Raw genomic sequence first — 20482 nt, forward strand, 5'->3', positions numbered from 1 at the left:
AAGGTTTCCCTACTTTGTTTTAGGCTGTAGCCCCGACCGGGGGTCACATTCGCAGCGACGGATTAGGTTAGTTGGGTTTGATGAGTTCGGCTCCAACAGTCGCCTTCCTCACTGAGCTCATTGATACCTCAACTTCCCTCAACTCCCCACCCTGTCGAGCATAAGCAGACGTTTCTTCTCAAGCGCACCGTTGTCAACTGGAGGAAGACGCCGTCTTACGAGCCTTCACCTCAGTGAAGAGCGTTTTAGAATGAGCGAAGAAGTTGATGCAAGAAGAAAGACGAGCGCTGTACTGAGCGCAAAATACTCAACATGGTCGTCGCGGTGAAGTACTGAATAAGAACAAACACCGGATTGGGCCGATACCGTGGGAAACGCCGCGGCTAGCGTTGACCACGTGATAGATAAGTTATTCGAGTCGCGTCGCGAACGGTGACACGGACTGTCGTTCGACTTCATCTCCTTTTCAGTTTCTACAGCCAGCTCAGTTCTCATCGTAGATAGTTATGAGTGTCGCGATGCTTAAACCTCTTGGACGACGCGCTGCATGGTTTGTCTACCTGAACTTCTCGAGTTCTTTCTGGCTAATTTTTTCATTGTTCAAAGTGTCCATAAAAGCGCGCGATACGCGACACCCTCTATCCGAACTCTCACTGGTAGCACATCTTCTCGCTCGGGGCCGATCACAGCAAGTCATCCAAGCGGCTCGCATACAGTGGATATGTCCGATAGCTCTCCAGGGCGACTTGATCGCGTCTTAGAGCTTCTGTCGATGTGCTCAGCTGACGAGCGCGAACTTGTCAGGAGACAGTTGGCACAACCTCAGGTTATTTCACCGGTTATTCCATAAACTTGGATTGTATTGACACAACTTATATCTTAGACAGGATCCCTTCGGTCGTTGTGTGTAGCTGGCGCACGCGATCTCGCCACATCGTTTCCGCCACAGTTGACACTCAAGCGCCCTCTGGTTTGCTTCGATCTGGAAACCACGGGCCTGGCTAATTCTCACATAGTCTCCATGGCATTCCTCAAGATATATCCCACCTCATATTCTCCAGACACCTCACTTCCTCGTATTGAGACGTTCGCTCCGGGCAATTTCCGACAAGGCGACGGCAGCACTTATGTCCGTCCACCTACCTCGATCAGCATCCAAGCTACAAAGGTCCACGGTATCACGAATCGGGACGTCTCACGACTCCCTCCCTTCTCTGCTCACGCCCATGCTCTGTATGACTTTCTGAAAGGCTGTGACCTCACGGGTTATAATGTCGCGAAATTCGATATCCCGATCCTCACGGCTGAGTTTCAGGCTTGTGGTATCGTGTGGCCCCCGACAGAAGGTGAAGAGGTCCCCTGCGTTGTCGATACACTCAAGCTCTTCCATGGCTTGTCGCGCAATCTCGAACTTGCACATATTTTCTTTGCGGACCAAGAGATGGTAGGCGCACATAATGCAGAGATGGACGCTGTGGCAGCGATGAAGGTGTTGTTCGGGATGGTGAGAGAAGACAGACTGGGAATGCGGCAGAAGGTTGGAGATATGTTGACGAGGTCGGAACAGGGCACGCCCCGAGTGGTTGGCAGTGGAAAAGAGATGTCTGCATTCGCAACAAGAAAGCGTCCGAGTAGATCTACGGGAACGACCACGGTAGATCGGGCTGTACTTCCAAATCGTGCGCAAGCGCGTTCACTGTAATGGTAGCACGTGTTTATGAGTGTTGTCAATGGCGTTACCAAATTGGATGAACTTCGATGTCCTTGCGCGCTTTGCTCTGCGCTCTTGTGGATCAGGGCAGCGAACTCTGCGGATCGTGCTGAGAACATGTGCTATCCTGGATACGGAAATGAAGGAACTCAATCGAGATATGTGCTAGTGACGATGCACCTGGTTCTCGGACACGGAGACTGTGGTGGCCACCACCACTGAAGGACGTGCTACGAGAGTATACGATCGCTTCTTGCGTTGTGACTACCCAACATCAATACACACGAATGCAGTCATCGAAGGTCCACCCCAGTGCCAAACCAAGATGAGGTATACTTTGAGTAGATACAGCAGGTTGACTCGAATAAAGGCAATTGAATACTCACGAAATTTGGATGAGTGACTATCGAAGTCTGTGGAAAAGCTGAAGCCCGAGGAGTCGTCAGCCGACATCTTTCAGTAATACTTTGGCCACCGCTAGCTGCTGCAGTATAGTTCAAAAATATTGGTGACCGATCAAGCAGAGCCGACCCGCGGAACCTCGGTAAGAATCTATATACAACCCGTTGTACTTACAGCCAGAGGCCGAGCACCATGATGAATGCGTGGATTGACCCGTGCACAGCGGAGGTGTAAACTCTCCGGTGCACTTATCGACACGTTGTTACAAGGGCCACAGGAAATGACCACTCCGAGATGCATCGACAGATGTTGATGAAAGTGATTTGGATGAGCACGATGGGCCGTGTAAGACTGGATCGAGATGGGTCAGATAAAGTCTGTGAAGAAGAAGAAACCAGATACATAACGAGACAGGTAGCTTACACGAGGTCGATTGTTGTACCATAAACAGCTCTGGTCGAGGTAGAAAATCTTTGGGGCGCTGAGATGAATGAAACTAGGCTTCTCTCCCACAGATATCTACACGAGCCGGTGGTTCGCCGCGGAGATGATCAGTGAACACGACGGTAACAGCGGGCAGTGAGAGATGAAGAGCGGGTCCTCAGGGCAACATCGTGTACAGCGGCGGAGTCGGATGTGTGAGGGGCTTGAACTGCAACAGGTACGTGAGGTGAGAGGTGAGATCTGAGAGCCGGCGGAGAGTCAACGGCACGAGTTTGTGACGAAACAGCACGTCTGTACAGAGAAAACACCAGAGAAACCCGAGAGTGGAGGGGTTTGGAGCGCGATGTCGAATTGAGGACTCCTCGGCTGAAATACCACCATCCCAACGAAACATGCGCGAAGTCCGACCAGAGGAAGAGGAGTAGTGGGATGCTTCGAATGCATGGCGACCGGCGTGTACGTTTACGCCTAATGTTGTCAGCTCCACTAGATAGGAGGTGGCACAGGCGGCGAGAAAGCAAGACAAAGGCCGATTCATCTATCGTGCAGCCTTTATAGGGTTCAGAGGCCCGCTTTGACTTGGAGAGTTGGCAATGTCAGAACGTCGTACAGGAGGGCGGCGAGACAGACTCTTGCGACGCCACGAGCTAACAAGCATTGTGGCGTGGGAGAACCAGGAGATTGGTCCGAGGAGCATCGTAGTTCCCACCGCGGGACGCTTCTTCGGTTGGTGCTTGGTCCGAGGGAATGCGTTGGGAAAGTCGCAACAGCCCAGTGCATACGACTGCCATACAAATCGTGACGCCTTTCCCAGCTTTATAGTCAGAAACTCTCCTGGGCCATTTGAATGATGCGGGAACCCACCACACGCTCCTCCGAGAACTCTCTGTCCGCGCAGTCATCTTGGCCTCAGAGGTGCCACGCTCGACGACTAGCCCATCCTGTCCTTTCTGTATCTCTTCCGTATACACTCCTCGACCGCGACCGTGATGGGTCTACACGAATCTCCAGCTGCGGACACTAATACCCTCGGCGAGCTTGAATCGGGCGCACAAACTGCTGCTCCGTCTCTAGACAGTTCAGAGTCTGCCAATTTGAATGATGATGTTCGTTACGCTCCCAGGCTCCTACAGTCGTGACAGTCCTTCATGCATGACACTGATCTAGCCGTAATTATCAGCACAAACCCATAGACGATCCTTCGCTTATTCCTCCAGATGGGGGGATTCGCGCCTGGATGACCATTCTTGGCTGTTTCTTGCTCTCCTTCACGTCGTATGGTATGCTCGTCGCTCTATATGCGCTTTCGGAAGGGGAGGCTAACACTTTCCTCATGGATATAATAAAGGTCAAGTCAACGCATTTGGTGTCTTTCAGACCTATTACGCAGAAAATCAACTCCAGGGCCGTTCTGCGTCAGACATCAGCTGGATAGGAAGCCTACAAATAGGCTTGATATACATTAGCGGTCTCGTCCTTGGACGGTTCTTCGACTTGCACGGGTCCAGGGTCAGTATATCTTGCTACGGTCAAGACACATGTCTAAATTCTGCTAGCGCAGGTCCTCTTCGTATCTGGGTGGCTCCTATCCGCTTTCAGCCTCATGATGCTCTCCATCTCGCGGCTGTACTATCAGATCATTCTGTCTCATGGCGTCGGGTTTGGTCTTGGGATGGCTCTACAGTATGTTGTTCTTGATCTTTTGCGACACAACTTATCTGATCACGCTGGCCAGATTCTACCCTCTGGTAAGTTATGTTCAGCGGCATCACGACCAGAATTTGACGCACTGCGCAGCTTGCTATACCATCTCACTGGTTTCTAAAACGTCGAGCTTACGTGCTTGGAATCGTAAGCCCCTATACTTGGGATGTGGGAACATATGTAGCTAATTCTTCATCGACCTCCAGGTTGTGGCCGGGTCCAGTCTCAGTGGCGTTCTATTTCCTATCATGTTGTCTCGATTATTTCCATCGATTGGCTTCGCATGGACGGTTCGCACCTTGGCCTTCTTGTGCTTCGGACTACAAGGTGTATCCATCTTTCTCGTCAAGGAGCGACTTCCACATCGGAAGCATGCTCCACGACTTGACATGTCCTTGCGAGGCGATATACCCTTCATCCTCCACCTTGTCAGCGGCTTTTTCATCGCGTTCGGTGAGTGTCTCTTATTATTCGATCTCCATTTCCACCTGACCATTTAATTTTTCCTAGGCCTGTATACGCCAACGTGGTATATATCACTATACGCTCTCAAACAGGGAGTTTCATCCAACCTCTCCTTCTACCTCATTTCTATCGCCAATGCCGCAGGGATGTTCGGCCGCATAATCCTTGGTCACGTCGCAGACAAGGTGGGTCCTTCCACCACGACTGAGGCACAAGTACGCGAGCCGTAGCTAATTTTATCTACAGACTGGGAGATTTAACACGATGATTGCAACAATACTCATCGGCGTCATCTCCGTGTTCGCGATATGGACAACAGCACACACGGCTGTCGCGCTTGTGTGGTTTGCTATCTTGTGAGTCCACTCTCGAGCCCCGCACATCAGCATTGAATACTCACACCCTTCCTTCACATAGATCGGGGCTTGCGGTCGGTGAGCATATAACTCAGTTCGTCTCACCGGAATGTTTTACGAACGTAACCTATTCTATCAGCGGCCTATACGTCCATTGCTTCTTCGTGCACGGCGCAACTGACGCCAGATCCTTCATGCATCGGCGCCCGAGTCGGATTGTTCATGTGCGTATTGAACAGAGCTCGACGCTCCGCCTCTATTCACACTGATTCCACGCACATCGTCATAGGACTGTCATGGCGCCAGGAATAACCACAGGTCCATCTATAGCCGGAGGTCAGTCGCTTCGAATTCCTCTCGGCCCTTGTCACTTTCTTCGTCCACTGGAGTGGAAATACTCCGATGTCATGGGTACTGACGCATGTCATCTTCTATCTCGTGTCGTCGATAGCGATCATGTCGGATACAAACGGGTCGTACCTCGGGTTGCAACTCTTCGTCGGAAGTACCTTCGTTGTGGGAACTGTATTCGCTATTGCAGCTCGAGTGGCGGGCTCGCCACATTGGCGTTCTAAATTCTGATGGGGCCGCGAGTATATCACTGTGCGGTTCACTTCTCGACTCTTGCGCGTGCATCTTGCAGCGCCATTTGTACTTAACTCTATACTTGTAACATTAATAGTCGCATACCAGCATCTGCATTCGTAGTATGTACCCAGGACTAATGATACGGACATTCTGTAATAGCTCGAGCTGAAAATTGAATGTCTGTGACATCTGACCCAGGCTTCGGGTATCGTGGCTAAGGCATCCCAGGCCGGAAGATTTGTGTCACGCACACGATAGAGTAGAAGCGAGGACGATCCGCGGACTCTACGGTGTTTAAAGAAGGCGTAGGTGGCCGGTGACCTGGTTGATGAGCTCGACAGGTGCTGGAATGGGGTTATGGCTCAGAATGGATCCCGGCAATCATGAGGTGGATTCGACGCTGGCGAAGCCCGTTGACTCACCTGGACCGATACCTAAGACCGTCCGCGAACCAGGGTCCACCTGTGTCCTTCCCCTGTCGGAATTCCATTTAAATTGAGTGGAGTTCGTTTACCGGATGGAGAGAGAGAGAGATGACACGTACGCGTCTTGTATTGAGCGAGCGCAGAGGTTGAGGCTCTTTGCGATTGCTTCTAGTTCGAGGAGCTCATCTTCCGACGAGGCTTTCAAAGCGATCTTAGCTTGTCTATTGACAAGGTTATACGTCTACTCACAAGGGAGCGAGAAGGAGTCTTACCCGATACGTTCCCAATGTTGTACAAGCTGAGCACAGCAAAATCTTGGTCAGGCCAGGGCTAGAGGATTATTTTTGGAAAACCCTGACCTTGGGATTGGCTTTTACCAGTGCTTTATAGCAAGCGAGAGTAGCATGGCTGCAAAACAAGAGGATCAAGCTTTGACTCGGACTTGAAGGTAGTGATAACTTACCCGCACCTGCAATAAAGACGCTATGAGCGGAGAGACAATTAGTGGGTTTTCGAGTGAGAGACGACCTACTGGGCAGCAATTTTTCCAGGTGTCATCTTCAGGTCCGTTCGCACGACAAGCACCTAGGGAGTCAACCACGAGACGGACTGTTTTCAGTGACGTGTGCGAGCCGTTAAAGTCTCATGACCATTCAACCTACCAATTTACAAGGTTCAACAAAGCCGGCCTTCACAGACCCGAGGTCGCCGTCAGCGATGTCTTCCTCTTCGTCATCACTATCATCCGGAGTTTCCTCCTCTTTCGGAGGTGAATTATTCTCGGCCGCTGGTTGTGCCAAGGGCTGGGTGGTGTTACTGCTAGAAATCGGGTTCGTCACAGAGGCGGCGAAGTAACCTAGAAGGCCGGATGCCACGACGGTTGTGACAAGAAGCAACGATGTGGAGGTGGAACGCGGGAGCATATTCAACAATGCTAAATTTCCGCGATTGTTCACCCGTAAGCGTTTACGAAAGGGTAAGCGATATAGAAAAGCGGTCAGTAGCCTGGAAGTCGAGGTGGCGACGAGTCGGACACAAAACGCGTGGCGAGCAGGAGAACCGAAACCTTGGCTTTTCAACTCCGCCTCAATCTGAATATTGAACCGGCGTCGTGGTTGCTTTGTAGTTCTCTTCCAGTCTCTTTCTCGTTCACGAACCACTGCACGCTAGTCAACTCCCTTGTTCCTCCTGCTCCGAACCTGCTCAGAACTCTTAGCTAAATGCCAACAGAAGGACCGTCAACCGAGCCCCATAATGCCCGTTCGAGCGAGACAACAGGATCCACCTCCAGCGCACATCCTCTGCAAGCGACTTCCTCTCCTGGCAAACGTCCTCGCGTCGAAGAAGATGAGGAGGACAAAGCGGATTTGGTCGGGACGATGCTCAATATATATTTCGACCAATGTTCCGACACCGAACGTCGAGACTTCAAGCGTCGTGTGTACGAAGTCGAGGTGCGTCAGATATCTGCTCTTGCTTCTTTCTAAAGTTCTGACAAATGTGTCACAGCGTAACAAGGCCATACAAGCCTTCGTCCCATCTTCCCTAGTTCTGACGCGCCCTCTCGTTTGTTTTGACTTCGAGACCACGGATCTCTTGCCCCATGGACGGATACTTTCTATGTCATTCATCAAGGTTCACCCTCGCTCTGGCGGCGCGTCCTCCAATAAAGTGGAGGTATTCATGATGGGGAACCTTCGACCCACCGATGGCAGCGTCTATGTCAACCCAGGCGTACCATCTCACCCGGCAGCTTTGAAGGTCCATCGAATCAAGGACTCTGACCTATCCTCCCTTCCACCATTCTCTGCCCACGCTCAATCATTATTGGCGTTCTTGAAAGGATGCGACCTCCTTGGCCATAACATCAAGGTCTTCGATGTCGAACTCCTCGTCAAAGAGTTCAAGCTCTGTAACATCGACTGGTCTCCCGACACTGCCGGCGTGAATCTGCTGGACACCAAGCAGCTTTATTCACAATTCGATTCGGGCGGGAACCTCGAATCTGCGTATAGGAAATACGTAGGCGACGAGATGCAGGGAGCACACAACGCGGAGGCGGATACGATTGCTACTTTGAGGGTTTTATGTGGGATGGTAACGAAGTCGGCCAAGATTCGGGATGCTGTGGAGCATATTTTACGACCAACGACCGCCGTAGCTGGACCGAGGCCTAGTTCGAGCTCCACGACGAGTAATGTTCGACCTAGTCCAGCGGGAGTCCGACGTTTAGTGGCCACTATGTCCTCTCCCGCTGTGACAAAATGACAACACATCCCGACTTATTTCCGCTGGAGTGTAGCATAGCAGTGCTCGCGTTGGATGGATAGTTCACAGCAAACATGAACGCTCGGCGACTTGGTAGCGCCACACTTCAAGATTTGGGGTGGCGTCTCGCCTAATGAGACAAACCCCATTTGGATCGATTTCTGAGGCTTCGGGCCCAGCTCGGCAGACTCATCCCCAGGTTCTCCCTATTTAATCTTCGGCACCCTGAGCACCGGTCAATAAACAAAGTCCTCATGCCGACCGAACCCCCTGTCGCATCGAACACGCTGTCATCGAACACCATCCGCACGAACGGCGACTCCGCGCAGATCCCCAGCGCTGAGTCAAACGACGTACAAGCTTCCACTTCTCTTGGCAAACGTCGTCGTGTGGAGGAGGAAGATGAGCAGGAGAACTCGGGATATGCTATCCAAGAGCGCCGCGTCTTCAAGGACAGGGCTCACGAGATAGAGGTGCGTCTGCTGCTTGATTTCGTGCAGTACACTATTTCTCACTCTGTTGTTTGGTTCGTTAGAGAGCTAGTCGTCTCCAGGACCTCGAATGGACTCCTGCTCGAACGTCCTCTCATCTGCTTTGACCTCGAGACGACGGACTTCTTACCAGAGGGACGCATCATCTCTATGTCCTTCATCAAGGTCTTCCCTCCATCACACCCATCCACCACCGCCACCTTCGAGGTCTTCGGCTCCGCCAACCTTCGGGTCTCCGATGGCAGCGTCTATGTCAAGCCAGGAGTCAAGTCTTGCCCAGGGGCCCTCGCCAAACATCGCATCCAGGACTACGAGGTCGATCATCTCCCCTCTTTCTCCGCCCATGCCCAGTCTCTACATACGTTCTTGAAGGGATGCGACCTTACAGGGTACAACATCCAACATTTCGATATCAGTGTCCTCAAGCTTCAGTTCTCGGAATGCGGTATCAACTGGAAACTTGACGAGGAGGACGTCAAGGTAGTCAATACGATGGTGATATATCAGACTTTAAAGAGGGAAGCCAATCAGAGGAGAGCCAATCAAGGTTCACAGAGAGCCAACAATCGGGGTTCACGGAACAGAGGAAACCGAGGCTCGCAGAGGCCCAATCAGAGTTTCCAGACGGCCCCATCTCATACTACACAGCAGGACGCGTATCTGGAGTTCGTAGGAAGGAGAATGCAGGGAGCGCATAACGCGGAGGCGGACACGATCGGAGCCCTCGAGCTGCTGCTCGCGATGGTGCGCAGGGGGGATCTGAAGGCGAAGGTGGAGCAGATCTTACGACCTCGTTCGACCTCGTTCAGGGGTCGCTTTTGATGGTTCGTTTATCTTCGTCTGAGTTGCGTTGCTCTATTACAGAAAATCATTCGATATACTCCAGAAAATCCTTGATGTCTCCGCTCACATAAAATCCTTGATTATCTCCACTCGCTACTTCCTCATATGTACAACACTTCTACACGAAAAATGAAAAACCCTATATCATTTCTCAGTTTGGGTGGGATGCTGGTCATCTTGTCGTCTTGTTAGTGGGTCACTTTCCGTAGGGGAGTCTGCAAATTCTAGAATGTTTCTGTGCATCAGGAATTCTTTTACATTATTGCTACGGGAAGTCGCCCGCTGATAGACCGCTGCGGTAAGTCATTCAGTATTTCCCAGCGGAGACCTCTCGTGCAACCTGTAGCGTGACGAGTTGCCTTTGCGGTCAGTCATATACTTACTTGGTCTTTTCGGTATGAAGGTTAGATAGATAATTCACAATTGCGGCCTGTAGGTTATGTACATGTGGTTGAGATGAATTGTCAGAGGTCGTGATGAGTCGATGATGATACATTGCTACAGCACCCGAATGTAGGTGATTGGGAAGTGGTACACATAGGAAAGATGGAGAGTGATGGAGTGGGGTATTAGGATGAGGTGTTGAAACCTGAAATGGTAAAGTAAAACCCCGAAAATAGATAGGTAAAGGAAGGAACCAAGAAAACGATGACATGATCATACACCCAAAACTTACACTGGCTTAAAAGTCGAAACGGTTGCACAACCAGCCTTCTCTGCCCCTCGCCTTCCAAACAAGCGCAACTACGAACTAACAACAGCCTCCTCCTCCCTCTCCCGTCCCTTCCTCCTCCCCAACAACCCGACCCTCCCACCCACCGCGAGCCCAAAACTCCCCGTCCTCCTCTTCGCACCCTTCACCGCCCCGTTCGCGTGTGAATTCGCATCCGCATCACTATTATCCTCCGCGCCAGCCACCCCGCCATTACTTCCACTCACAACGCCCATACTTCCCTTCCTCAACCTCCTCCACAGACCGCCCACCGGACTTCCACTAAATCCACCTCCCCCACCCCCTCCTCCCCCTCCTCCACTACTCCCAGCACTCGAAGGCAACCCCACAACGAGACTAGGCGGCGACGAAGAGAGCCCGATACCTTCCGTGGAGTCGTTGAATACGGATGAGAGAGTGGAGCGGGTGGAGGGCGTGCGGGAGTGGGCTGGGCGGGTTGGGGAGAGGGAGTTGGTGGTTGAGGGGAGGGGGGTTGGGATTGGAGTTGGAGGTGAGTGTGAGGGCCGGTGCGGTGGGGATGAGGAGAGATCGTTGGTTGCGGTGGGGGCGTGTGCTTCGGGTTGGGAGCTGGGCTCTTGTGTCGAATCGGGTGTGTCCTCAGGCGAGGATGCGGACGGGGCGCTGTTGCTGTGTGTAGAATCGGGAGACGAAGACCGTTGAGAACCAGAGGCCGATGATGATGATGGTGCCCCTTCCTCCTCGTCCTCATCCTCGTCCTCCACAACTTCTTCCGCCCCCGCCCCCGTCCCAAAAACCTCATCAAGCTCAAACACCTCTCCCCCTCCCCCTCCATCCCCACTTATCCCACGCTCCCTCCTCGAACTCGCAATACTCCTCATCGAATGTCCGTCCCCGCTCATCCTCCCATGTCCATCACTACTCACCCTCCCATGTCCATCACCACTCATCCTCCCCTGTCTTACATACGAATGACTATCCGCGCTTCCCCTTCTCGATATCCCCGGTCCGTGCTGGTGGTGGTGGTGGTGATGTCCGTGTCCGTGTCCGTGTCCGTGTAAGAGCCCGGGCAACAAAGACGTCGAGAAATCCCAAGAGTCGATGGTGCGGTGTAATGTTGCGTTGCGGGCTTGGAGACGTTCGAGGCGTTGGACGATTGGTGGGAGGTCGTCTGTTGTGTGTCGTGTTCGAGGTACGTCGTCAGTGAGGTGAGGAGTAGGGATAAGATATGTAAGAGAATGAGAGGATAAGAGATGTAAGAGAATGAGAGAAAAGAGAGAGGAGAGGGGAGAGAGGAGAAGAACGTACGGAGGATAGTCCCGACGAGGTATGATTTCCGTTTCGCGTTCTTGAAGAAGGGGGTTTGGAGGAGTTGGGCCGCGGTCGGTCTGTAGCGTGTGGCGTATGGCGGGCGTTGGGTGGCGGGTGGTAATACAATCAATATCATCCAGAAGACTAAGAGAGAAGGCGAAGAGAAAAGGAGGGACTTACCGTCCAGCCGGATCCTTCGCAAGACACTTGCCCACGACCTCCTGAAACGCGCGCGAATACTTATGCACCCCTCCGTCGCGATCTAGCGTCGGCGCCGCGTCTTGCACACTGGATATCACGTCCACATATCAGTAACCGAACCCCCTCAAGCAATACTGATACCGAAAAGTGCGACATAAATGGACAGGGGAGAGGGGGATGACTCACGTCTTGAGCAAAACATTATGCGACGACTCTCTCGACCTCGGCGCGCGTCCCTGCGCGAGCTCCAGCGCCGTGATACCGAAACTCCAGATATCGGCGCTCGAGTCGTAATGTTTCCCCGAGATCAGCTCGGGCGCCATCCAGCACGGCTAATCCACCCAACGAGCGAGCGTGAAGTCAAACAGTAAGATCAGACATGTCATGACATGGCCACGAAACGAACAGGAATAAGTCCCGCGACAAGACGGACAAACGGATAGACGGGGGGACATACAGTTCCAACGAACGACCTCCTCTTCCCCACCCTCGCCCTCCTCGGCGGCGTATTCCCCACCGCATCGAACACAACGCTCCTATCCGTCTTCGAATTCGTACCGTTCTCTTTAGTGTTAAGATGGGGATGGGTGTGGTCTTCGTCGTGTAGAGGCGCGGCGACGCCGAGGTCGCCGAGGAGGACGGTGCCGTCGTCGTCTATGAGGAGGTTTGCGGCTTTGACGTCGCGGTGGATGAAGCCGTTTATGTGGAGGTAACTGTTTTGTTTTTTTGTGGATTTTGTGGAATTTGTGGAGAATGGGCGTGAGGAAGGTCGGTCGGAGGTGATGCGAGGGTTCGGCCGTGGTGCAATAGGTGGGTGGGTGGGTGTGGGTCCAAAGAATGAGTCAGTGAAGCGCAGTGGGAATGGGGATTGTGGCGGAAGCGAAGGTATGAATAGAGATTGCAGGGTTATGTATAGAACGAGTGGATCGGGCGGCGATTATGAATAAGGCGATTGTAGTTATTTATGGATACATCGACGACGAAAGAGCCCGAAGAGGGTGGAAGACAAGAGGATGGAAAAGGGTGGAAGGGGAAGGAAAGGAAGGGAAAAGGAAGGAAAGAGGTACGTACTTGAGACCCTCCAACGCCTGCTTCAGTATACACCTCACGACCTCCTCGGACATCCCACCCGGCCATCCATACCTCATCACGTCCGCGGCACTGCCTGCATTCATGAGCCTGAGCGCGATATGCAGTTTGTGTCCCTCGATCCAGCTTCCTCGCACACGGAGGACGTTCGGGTGTTTGGATAAGGACATCAGTTGGGTCTCGCGTTCGAGGAGACGGAGGGAGTGTGGGGGCAGTTTGTCGAGGTCGAGGACTTTGAGCGCGCAGGGGACGGGGTTTGGAGTGGGGGAGGATGGGGTGGGTGGGGGGTGGTGAATTGCGGAGTAGACGGTCGATGATGCACCGAAACCGATTGCGGGGCCGAGTGTGTAATCTGCTGCGTTGTCGCTGTAGGGGACATCATCGGATGTGAGTCGATATTGATTATCAGAATGGAGGTCAAGATGATCAGGGTGACGGCGACGAGGAGGAAGAGAGAGAAGGGAGAGAGAGGAGAAAGAGAGGAGAACGGACGTGTAGAGCTGCCACTCGTCCTCGACTGCGCCGATGAAGGTGCTGGCGGGGCGCTTGTCAGAGACAGCGCTCGAGGACGGCATGGCTTGGATCTTGCTGGTGTCGGACGGTCGAGAAAGATATAGAGAAATCAGAGTTTATTTTTGGAGAGTGAGAGTACGGAAGAGAATGAATAAGAGAGAGCCGAAAGAGGGTGAGACACACTGCCTTGGTTGGCAAGCCGCAGACATGAAGGCCGCTGTGATGCGGCGAGCGTTGTGTGTCTCCGCGGGGCGGCAATCAAGTCGTGTCAGTGTAATTGTAAAGCAGCTGGATGGATATAGCAGCGCTTCTGATGACGCGCGACACATGTGATAAGCCCATGAATCTCTACAATCTACAGCGCCGATATCAGACCTCGACTGTGGCCCACTATCAGACCTCGACTATGATCATGATGGGCATCGCGGACATCGTCGAAAGGGAGCTAAGTATGAAGCGCGAGAATGCTCTGGAATATTCAAGTGGGCCACTCTGGAGCGAGTCCAGGACCCACTTGGCCAAATAAGCTCCATGGGTGACCAACCGCGGGTCCCAGTGCACGGTGCGCCGCTGTGCGGGAGGGTGGACAGCCTGGCGACCGAAAGGAGGGCCGGGATTAACGCGAGGGCTATGATTGGACTGGGAAAGGGCCGAGCACGATCCGACGGTGTCGAGCTCTCGTCGATTTTTCGAGAGGCGTCGCTGAGTTTGGACGGCCAGCAGAACAGAAGAAACGAGAGGCGAGCTCCACCGGGGAATCAGCGGGCGATTGCAAGATATAGCTAGCCGCCTTCCCATCCCGGCACAGCGCCTCCGTTCCTTGACTCGTCCCACACGCTTTATTATACGCCCTTATCTCCTCCATCCGCCGACCGCCGACCCCCTCCGCCCTGCCCCCTCCCTCTTATTCGACGTCCTTTCATCACAACCACAACAATACCCCCCTCTAGCGTCAGTATGGCGCCCAGAGACGAAGAATCCGCCGTCGAATACAACGCTGGTGGCTATCTCCAGGTCCACCTTCAAGATACCTTTAAAAATGGTCGCTATACCGTAGTAAGAAAACTAGGGTGCGTCCTTCCCCTCATTCTTACTCTCTCATTATCTCACATCAGCATCGCGTTCCATAGTTGGGGCCATTTCTCGACCGTATGGCTCGTCAGAGATGAAGAGTGCGTTATCTCTTCTAATCCGCTTCATTCGTCTGTGCCACCACCCGCTGACGCAGCTCACGCGACCACAGTAAACATCGCCACTCCGCACTCAAGGTCGTCAAGTCTGCAGGCCGCTACACAGAAACAGCGCGCGACGAGATTAAACTCCTCCAACAGATATCAGACACATCCCCCTCACACCCCGGCCGCGCCCATATCGTCTCCTTCCTCGACTCTTTCGCGCACTCATCTCCTCTCCACACCCACATCTGCATCATCTTCGAACCGCTCGGCGAGAATCTCCTCTCGCTCATCGAGAAGAACAGACGAAAGGGCGTCCCACGATGTCTTGTCAGGTCTATCACACGTCAGGTCTTACTCGGCTTGCAGTATCTCCACGAGGAATGTGATCTCGTACACACCGATATAAAGCCCGAAAACATAAGTGAGTCGTTTTCCCATTTTGTTGTGTGTTCGTGTGGAGTACTACACCTGTAGGCCCGTCATACGCGGACCACCGATCCTATTCTTGCAATCCTGTTGGCAGTCAGCCTGTGACGCACTCCGACTCGATTGGCTCGAATTACCTTGTATCCAGCCACTCACCGTCCGCACCTGAGTCAGCATAAGACTCGTTCATCTTTTCCTTCTTCGGCTACTTGCCATTTCCGACATAAGCATTAGCGCTGTGAGCTTGCCGCTAATCATAGCCTCTCTCTATCTCCACCAGTGATGTCAATCCCGAACGTCGAATCCCACATCCGCACCGAACTCTCCTCCTCACCCCGCCCAATCGCCCACAAACTGCCCATCCCACCCAACCCCCGCACACGCACCTCCAAATCCTCCGCCGCCGCCCCCTCCGCCTCCCGCGCCCGACACCGCTCCGTGCACATCACCGAATCCCAACCGCTCGCGAGTCCCTCCTCGCACGCGTTCCTCTCCGCACATATGAACGTGCTCTCGAGCACGACGGGGACGAGCTCGACGACGACGAGCAGCAGTTTTGCGGATTCGTTGGACGAGGATATGGCTGGGAATTCGGTCGATATGATGATCATGGGTGAAAGCTCGAAGACGACGACGCCGGCGACGAGTCTTGGGAGTGGGATGTCGAAATTGAGGATCAGTTCTTCAGACCAGCAGCAGTCTCCCACTCCTGCAGCCGCTCCTCTCGCCTCGGACCAGCGCTCCGGTGCGCATGAAGTAGCGCCGAGTAGGGATCGTTCGCCGGTGGAGGGGCTGCAGGTCCATGTCGAGGCCAGGTCGGCGTCGAGGACTACGAATAGCGGGAGTGAGAAGGATCCACTTTCGCCGACGATCAGTCCACCGCATTCGGTCACGGTGCCAGCGGCACCTTCGGGTCCTTCGTTGCTCACGCAGACAGCGCCCCCGAAGGGCACAGCGGACGTTATCAACGGGAAGACTTCGCCCGCGAGCTCTTCGACGTCCACACTTACTGGCGATTCGTCGATTTCGAGCGGATCGTCAGACGAGTTGAGGAGAGGAGAGATGTTCCATCCGATTTGCATCAAGATCGCCGACCTGGGCAACGCCACGCCTTCTCGGAAACATTACACCGAAGAGATACAGACGAGACAGTATCGGTCCCCCGAAGCGATCGTAGGCCGAAGCGACTGGGGCTGCGAAGTCGACGTATGGTCGCTCGCGTGTGTCGTCTTCGAGCTCCTCACGGCCGAATATCTCTTCGAGCCGCAATCCCAAGGTGCTCTGTTCTCGAAGGACGACGATCACTTGGCGCAGATCATCGAGCTGCTTGGCCCCATACCGCCGCATGTGAAGAACGGGGGCCGGTATTCAAGAGAGCTGTTCGATCATTATACGGGGGATTTGAGGTATATTAAGCATTTGAAGCCGTGGCCGCTGAGGAGGGTGATGGTGGAGAAGTATTTGTTTGAGGAGAAGGAGGCGGAGGGGCTATGTAAGTTCTTGGAGAAGATGTTGTGTCTTGATCCGAAGAAGAGGGCGAGCGCGGCAGAGATGGTGGGACATGAGTGGTTGGAGGTGGATTGGGAGAGAGAGGGAGAGGAGGTTGCGAGGGTGGTTTGGTGAGTGTGAGGTATTAGTGAGGGAGTTGACGGTGTGGACGGTGTGAGGTGGCGTCTACCTTTTTGGTATTTATTCGCTTTTTTATGGGTTTGAGTTTTACTTTAGACTTTTTCTTCCTCTTCTTCTCCTCTTTCTCTCTTCCTTCCATGCATTCACTTCTACTCTCATCTTTTCGTAATCCGGCAACATCGTCTGCCATCGGACGCTTACCTTTGCAACCTTTACCCCTTTCTTCCGCCTCATTGTCGCTTGTGGTCTGCATCACACCCATAGATACATAGACAGTTCCGCTCGTCCGTTCTGTTCTGCCTCTTGCCTCTTGCCTCTGCCTTTGCGTTGCATCATGCTGATACCTGTGCTGTGTATGCCCCATTCTCACTCCTAATTACCCCATCCCCCCTTTTTTTTTCTCTCTCTCTTTCACCCTTTTCAGCTTTGGTCAGTTCACTTCCATGTCAGCGTTGTATTTCTCCCCCCCCTCTTGTCTTTGTGCCATCACTTTTTTTTTATTCGATCGAGGTCTAGTTGCGGTTTTATGTTTTCTTTTTTGAGTGTCGGTGTCGTGCGCACTTTACTTCGCTATTACTTACTCTTACTCCCCTTACTTCCCTTACGCTTACACCGTCGCCTTCCGCCTCCCACTCCCGTCCAAACCGTTCGATTCTCTCGCCTCCGCATCCGCCTCCGCACCTCTCATCCCGTCTACTTCAAGCCCCCACTCGGTTCACTAGCCACGCATCGGTGAACTACACCCCTCCACCTGCTCGCCTACTCGCCTTCGGGCTTCACTTCCGACGACGCACAGGATTGGCTCCCGCCCTCTCCACCCTCTCCCTCTCCCCTCGTTCGCCCCCCCCCCTTCCACCCCCCCCACCCCCCCCGGCCGCAGTGCTACCCCCCTTCGCTAATTCCGAACTCAGCAGACCCGTGCGAGAAGAAATACCTTTAGCTTATCATTTTGCTGTTTGCTGTTTGATTTTCTTCGCCTATTCCTTATTCATAGGTTCAACCTCTTGTTTCGTTTCCTGTCTGTTTTTTTGTCTTCTTGATCGTCTTTCTTATCTTGGCCCAGTTTTCAGTTTCCAGTTTTCAGTTTCGGGTCCGTCCGCTCTGTAGCTATGTAGCTCTATCCTCATCCTCATCCACTCTCACTCCACTCTCTTCGTCCGTGCATCCATTCCTCGCTTTCTCTCTCTCTCTCTTCTTCCGCATATCCTCTCCTCTCTTCCTCACGCTTCTGCACCCCCAAGTTCCAACTCGTCTCCGCACTCTACGTTTCCGCATGTCTCATGGCTCATGTCTCACGTCTCAAGTTCCAAGATCTCACGTCTCACCTCTTGAATTCTCTTTCCACGTCTCTCGTCCGCACGCCCACGTCCCCCACTCGATGCTCACTCACATCTACATTTACGTTTTGGTTCGTATGGTACATTAAAATAGGTAGACAAACCACTGTAGTAGCCTCTAGCCCGTACTTGGTTTCCTTTTTCTGCCCAGCTCTGCCATCTCGCCCCGTCCGACGTTGTTGTTCAGGCTCCATGGTTGATGGTTGAAAGCTTTTGGTTCAAGCGTGTTGGTTATACATAGTAACGACTCGGACGGTAACAACGCGCGGAGGTATAAGTGGTACGATACGGTATACGTGTATATAAAAGGTACTCTACGATCCTCCAAACAATCGATCAAACAATCCTCTTTGCTCTCCGTCTGAATCATAGCCGGCGGTTTGGTATGGTTGAAGAAAACGAGAACGCCAATCGTGCGGGTCACCGCCTCTGACGCAATGAGCAAAGGTAATTTGAAATGGTGCAACCTACGGTTTAGTGGAGTGCACGTGATGAATTGCTGTATACTGAACGCGCTTAACACTTTGAGCTTGGATTTTGACACAAACCTCTTGCTTTGCGCTTGGACTGTCTGGTTTCCATCTCTTCTACAGATATAGATATCATGGCCAAATCGGAGAGGGACGAGGTGCTCGACGAGCTGGTGAGCTTGACTCTTGCTTCTTTTGTTTGTTCAATCGAGTGTGGCGAACTGATTTGCTTTGCGCGAAGGCTTCGAGGGTGTTCTCGACTATGCTGGATGATCTTATCCTGGATGCAGCGCTGCAGTCGCATCAGGAGGTGGCGCGCAATAGGGCCGTTTGCGATGTATGTCATACCAGGTGCGCTTTCACTTCATCTGTCTGCTTTAATCCAATTCTTTTCCAAGGCGATGTGTTCATGTTCATGTTCGTGTTGTCGTTGCGTTTTCGTAGGTGTGGCCTAGGTGAGCGGTGCCTCCAGGATACTCCAGGTCCGATGATGAGTGGAAAGGGAGATGTATATTGATCATTTGTCGATGTGTCTATGCAGCACATAACGCAGGACCCTCAACTCTGGCCATGAACGGCCGCTCGAGAGCCGGGACGCCGAGTCTGGAGGGTGGAGGGAGGATGGGGACGCCCACGCCTGGGAGCAGCACGCCCAAGTCGGACGGGAATATGTTGTTGGATTGTGTGGTTTGTGGGAGACAGGTGCGTTTTCCCTCTTCTTTAGACTACGTTGCTGTTTGCTGTTTGGTTAATCGCTCATGGTTTTGCGTGTGGGTCGGGACTACTTGTAGGTCGCTTCGGCGAGGTATGCACCACATTTGAGTGGATGTATGGGTATGAATGGGACGCGGAGGGGGTCGTCGAGGAATGTGACTTCGAAACCGAAGTGCGTGTTTTTTGTTTGTTTATATCTCTGATTTTCGTGTGCGCGTGTGTCTTCGGTGCGCCATGTCCTGACGCCGTGGGTACGTGCAGATTGCCTTCAGAGTCTGGCAGGTCGGCATCTCCATATCTTGACGGCGACTTTGAAGGGGAGGATATACCATTGGCGATGAGTAAGGCTAAAGCGCCGTCGAAGAGCAAGCAGAAAGGTGCGTTCTGAGGAATATATATTGCACTGTCTCGTTGTTGACGACATACGGTACTGTAGACGACGCTCCCTTCTCAACGAAGCGTAAGCAGGTGAATATTCGCAACTTGGGTTTGGCCGGGAAGCCCGTTAATCCTTACGTCCAAACAGACCGGCTCACCATCGCCACCAAAGAAATCAAAGAAAGCAAAGACTGGAGGTCCGTTTCCCACCGGAGTTTTCCCGCTTCTTGTCTTCTCGTCTTCAACATCCTTCGTCCCCAGCGTCTCCTCTAACCCGTGTCGCCACCATCCCAGATATCCCGGGCAATCCTACCGTGAATACACTTTTCAGCTCTCTGCACCCGATCTGTCTCAATCTTTCGTTTATCAGAACCACTTCCTCTCCATCCCCTCCAACTCGCAATCCAAGGTCCCCTCCCGACTCCGAGAATCTTCCACAGCTTTTCTCGACCGTGACCGCTCGTCATCGCCCGAATCCGCGTCCTCGCCAGGCACTTTACCTATCAGTGCGGCCACACCCTCGTCCGTGCATTCTATACAGACGAACGGGACGAAGAAGGGTGGGGGAGGAGCAGCTGTACCCAGTGGGTTCGGTAGAGGAGCAGGTGTGGGGGCGGGGAGAGCGAAGGTGCAGCCGAGGATGCCTAGTCCCCCGAGGCCGCCTGTGACGGTTGTGAGGAAGCCGGACACGGATTATCTCGTTGGTAGGTTTCCTGGTTTCCTGTTGCTTTATTCACGAGGCGGGCAGGTCAAAGTGAAGCTGATCTTGGTCTGGTCTAGATGTTGAGGGTGACGAGACCGGCTCCTCGACCGATAGCTCTAGCGATTGAACGCCACGCGATCCATAA

General features: G+C 53.1%; 8 protein-coding genes across 8 annotated transcripts; 6 read left to right on the forward strand and 2 right to left on the reverse strand.

The window, feature by feature from the left end:
- Positions 1 to 701: 701 nt before the first annotated feature.
- Positions 702 to 1702, forward strand: STEHIDRAFT_136553 (ribonuclease H-like protein; the record flags this gene model as incomplete). Its single annotated transcript, XM_007299043.1, has 2 exons — positions 702 to 826; positions 884 to 1702. The coding sequence occupies exons 1-2, from the start codon at positions 722 to 724 to the stop codon at positions 1700 to 1702; spliced, it is 924 nt and encodes a 307-aa protein (XP_007299105.1). The 5' UTR covers positions 702 to 721.
- A 1674-nt stretch (positions 1703 to 3376) lies between these two features.
- STEHIDRAFT_136554 (MFS monocarboxylate transporter) lies at positions 3377 to 5664 on the forward strand (the record flags this gene model as incomplete). Its single annotated transcript, XM_007299044.1, has 13 exons — positions 3377 to 3663; positions 3738 to 3837; positions 3906 to 4066; positions 4119 to 4240; positions 4293 to 4305; positions 4355 to 4408; positions 4468 to 4714; positions 4772 to 4911; positions 4973 to 5082; positions 5144 to 5160; positions 5222 to 5306; positions 5372 to 5418; positions 5534 to 5664. Exons 1-13 carry the CDS (start codon positions 3547 to 3549, stop codon positions 5662 to 5664), a joined length of 1344 nt encoding a protein of 447 aa, XP_007299106.1. The 5' UTR covers positions 3377 to 3546.
- Positions 5665 to 5964: 300 nt separating this feature from the next.
- STEHIDRAFT_47822 (peptidyl-tRNA hydrolase II) lies at positions 5965 to 6508 on the reverse strand (the record flags this gene model as incomplete). The annotated part of the gene is made up of 5 exons (XM_007298013.1): positions 5965 to 6014; positions 6093 to 6145; positions 6215 to 6316; positions 6368 to 6393; positions 6455 to 6508. Coding segments are annotated over 5 exons (285 nt in total), but the record flags the coding sequence as incomplete, so codon positions are not given.
- Positions 6509 to 7259: 751 nt separating this feature from the next.
- Positions 7260 to 8363, forward strand: STEHIDRAFT_90148 (ribonuclease H-like protein; the record flags this gene model as incomplete). Its single annotated transcript, XM_007298291.1, has 2 exons — positions 7260 to 7549; positions 7605 to 8363. Exons 1-2 carry the CDS (start codon positions 7316 to 7318, stop codon positions 8361 to 8363), a joined length of 993 nt encoding a protein of 330 aa, XP_007298353.1. The 5' UTR covers positions 7260 to 7315.
- Positions 8364 to 9004: 641 nt separating this feature from the next.
- STEHIDRAFT_127589 (uncharacterized protein) lies at positions 9005 to 9676 on the forward strand (the record flags this gene model as incomplete). The annotated part of the gene is made up of 1 exon (XM_007299045.1): positions 9005 to 9676. The coding sequence occupies one exon, from the start codon at positions 9005 to 9007 to the stop codon at positions 9674 to 9676; it is 672 nt and encodes a 223-aa protein (XP_007299107.1).
- A 505-nt stretch (positions 9677 to 10181) lies between these two features.
- Positions 10182 to 14140, reverse strand: STEHIDRAFT_71915 (kinase-like protein). The gene is made up of 6 exons (XM_007298136.1): positions 12972 to 14140; positions 12358 to 12613; positions 12087 to 12232; positions 11880 to 11987; positions 11697 to 11776; positions 10182 to 11559 (listed from the first exon to the last, which is right to left on the reverse strand). The coding sequence occupies exons 1-6, from the start codon at positions 13562 to 13564 to the stop codon at positions 10442 to 10444; spliced, it is 2301 nt and encodes a 766-aa protein (XP_007298198.1). The 5' UTR covers positions 13565 to 14140; the 3' UTR covers positions 10182 to 10441.
- A 182-nt stretch (positions 14141 to 14322) lies between these two features.
- STEHIDRAFT_71920 (kinase-like protein) lies at positions 14323 to 18398 on the forward strand. Its single transcript, XM_007298137.1, has 4 exons — positions 14323 to 14572; positions 14633 to 14674; positions 14746 to 15101; positions 15387 to 18398. The coding sequence occupies exons 1-4, from the start codon at positions 14460 to 14462 to the stop codon at positions 16727 to 16729; spliced, it is 1854 nt and encodes a 617-aa protein (XP_007298199.1). The 5' UTR covers positions 14323 to 14459; the 3' UTR covers positions 16730 to 18398.
- Positions 18399 to 18676: 278 nt separating this feature from the next.
- Positions 18677 to 20464, forward strand: STEHIDRAFT_152134 (uncharacterized protein; the record flags this gene model as incomplete). Its single annotated transcript, XM_007299046.1, has 11 exons — positions 18677 to 18715; positions 18784 to 18893; positions 18987 to 18997; positions 19084 to 19244; positions 19334 to 19428; positions 19518 to 19633; positions 19693 to 19724; positions 19783 to 19831; positions 19896 to 19948; positions 20005 to 20338; positions 20415 to 20464. 11 exons carry the CDS (start codon positions 18677 to 18679, stop codon positions 20462 to 20464), a joined length of 1050 nt encoding a protein of 349 aa, XP_007299108.1.
- Between the last annotated feature and the right edge of the window lie 18 nt (positions 20465 to 20482).

This window comes from Stereum hirsutum (assembly GCF_000264905.1).
Source record: "Stereum hirsutum FP-91666 SS1 unplaced genomic scaffold STEHIscaffold_1, whole genome shotgun sequence".
Lineage (NCBI taxonomy): Eukaryota > Fungi > Basidiomycota > Agaricomycetes > Russulales > Stereaceae > Stereum > Stereum hirsutum.